The 1,908-nt window shown below is 66.6% G+C and overlaps 1 protein-coding gene across 6 annotated transcripts in view; it reads right to left on the bottom strand.

Annotated features, from left to right (window-relative positions):
- SLC38A10 (solute carrier family 38 member 10) overlaps positions 1-1,908 on the bottom strand; it is a 37,863-nt gene that overhangs the window by 6,710 nt on the left and 29,245 nt on the right. For 4 of the 6 annotated variants that reach the window (XM_027770736.1, XM_006145659.3, XM_027770739.1 and 1 more), the window contains 2 exons: positions 1,024-1,191; positions 319-765 (listed from right to left, as the gene is read on the bottom strand). The exons of 1 other annotated variant lie outside the window; for it this stretch is intronic. In XM_027770736.1, coding sequence (XP_027626537.1) covers positions 319-765; positions 1,024-1,191 — 615 coding nt within the window. The remainder of the gene's footprint in view (positions 1-318; positions 766-1,023; positions 1,192-1,908) is intronic. One more of the 6 variants, XM_027770737.1, reaches the window with a different exon arrangement.

Raw genomic sequence — 1,908 nt, 5'->3', positions numbered from 1 at the left:
ATGCTAACTACTTCTTAAGTTAAGATGTGAGCTCCGTCCTGACTGGCTCTTAGACGGTACTGAACAGGCTGTCTGCGGTGTCAAGCGCCCCCATGCCACCGCGTGCGCCCAGACACATGAGAGAGCATGGCCCCTGAAACGTCTGGCGAGCCATCGTGTGTGACATAGACATACACAGGGGCAGTCAGGCCAGACACGCCTCACCATCAGCTGCGGGAGGTGGCTCTGCCTCCATGCCAATCTCAGGAAATGACAAACCAATTCTCTCTACCCTGCCCCCTCCCGCCTGCTCCCGAGGCAGGCGGCACCCCCACCCACCAGGGCCGCTGTCCAAGGGCCTGCCTGCATAAGGGACGTCGTCTGCTGGTGCTTCGTCAGCCCTCCTGTCCCCGCCTGCCGCTGGGGCATGCTGCTTCCTGGGGGACGCGGCCCGGGGCACTGGGCGTGGATCCCGGTTACCAGGTCCTGGGTCCTCCTCCAAGGCCTGAACTGGGGGCTGGCCGTTTGCTTCTGGAACCTTCTGGAGAGCTTCAGGAAGACCTTCTTCTCCCCCCAAGGCCGGGTGCTGCCCGGGTCTTTCCCTTTCAGAGTCGGGCAGAGGTGGCGCCATCTGAGCCTTGTTCCCCAGAGCCCTTGCATCTGCGTGTCTGGACGGAGCTCTGTCCTGGCCCGGCCCTCCCTGGTCCTGACCCTCATCTACCAGCACCTCGTCATGAGGGACGGGAGGTTCGTGGCGGTGGGCCTCACCCACAGGCACGGCGACCCCTGGAAGGACAAGGGGAGGAGCTCGGGCCAGGCAAGACCTCACCTTCCTCCCAGGCAATCCGCCCCAGCTTCTGGACCCCACGACGTCACGCGGGCCCACAGCACCCCTCCCCAGGGCATCACTGCTGCCCAGCAGGGACTGGCCCTGCCCTGGGAGTCACGCGAGGGGCGGCTGTGGGTGCACTGTGGGCCCTGCGGCAGGAAGGGCCAGACCTGGCCCGGGTGCCGCCCCTGTCCATGCCCCGGGGCCCATGGCACCTTGCCCAGGGCGGTCCAGCTGTGCAGCCTCCTGCTTGTACTTGGTGTCCGCCTCTGCAGGCACGTCCATGGGCCCCTTAATCTGGGCCTGCTCCAGCTCCTCTTTCTCCTCCGGTGGCCGGGGCTGTCCTCGGCCATCCCTGGGCGCATCCACGGCCGGCTCCTGCTCTGTAGGCACAGCACGGTCAGCCCACGGACCGTCAGCACGGCAGGGGCCTGGACGGGCCCGCTCCCTGCTGCACGCAGCACCCCGTCACCCTCGCACTGCTCCGTCAGTGCAGCTATGCAGCACTGCCGCCGCCACCCCTCACGTGCACACCACAGAACATGTCCAGATGCGACCCATACCTGGCTGGCGGCAGCAGACCCATGCTTCATGCAACACTTAGGACGGCCACCAGATGGCGGCGCACACCCACCGCCGGGCATCAAGGCCGGCACCAAGGCCGGTAGGTGGGCAGGGTTGCTAAGATAACGGTCGGGACAGTCCGAGGGGGACACGGGCACCATGAGGACCACCACACCTTCACCTCCACCAGTGCGGCAAGGTCACAGCCAAACAAAGCTGTGTGGGGGCGGCAACGGCCCTCCACGGTGACCACGGCCACAGCACTGGGTCCAAAGGAGGACCAGGAAGCTGCCTGTGCAGAAGCTTCTCTCTCGGGTGGGTGTGCGTAGGCGCGTGGGGCCTTGGACGGGGCGTCGTCCTGCCGTGACCTCCCTGGGGGCCCATGTCCCGTCAGGACCTCCTGCCTGGAGCAGCTGGCTGCAGGACTGCAGCCTACATACGCCACTGTGCCCAGCTCTGCGGTGCGCCAGGATTGAACCCGGGCTCCCGGGCCCAGTTCCGAGTGGCGGTGGCGGCCAGCACCAGCTACGGCAGCC

The sequence above is a fragment of the Tupaia chinensis genome, unplaced genomic scaffold, assembly GCF_000334495.1.
Source record: "Tupaia chinensis unplaced genomic scaffold, TupChi_1.0 Scaffold000159_1, whole genome shotgun sequence".
Classification (NCBI taxonomy): Eukaryota; Metazoa; Chordata; class Mammalia; order Scandentia; family Tupaiidae; genus Tupaia; species Tupaia belangeri.
The sequence above is the reverse complement of the archived record's forward strand: the minus strand, read 5'-3'. Positions and strand labels throughout refer to the sequence as shown.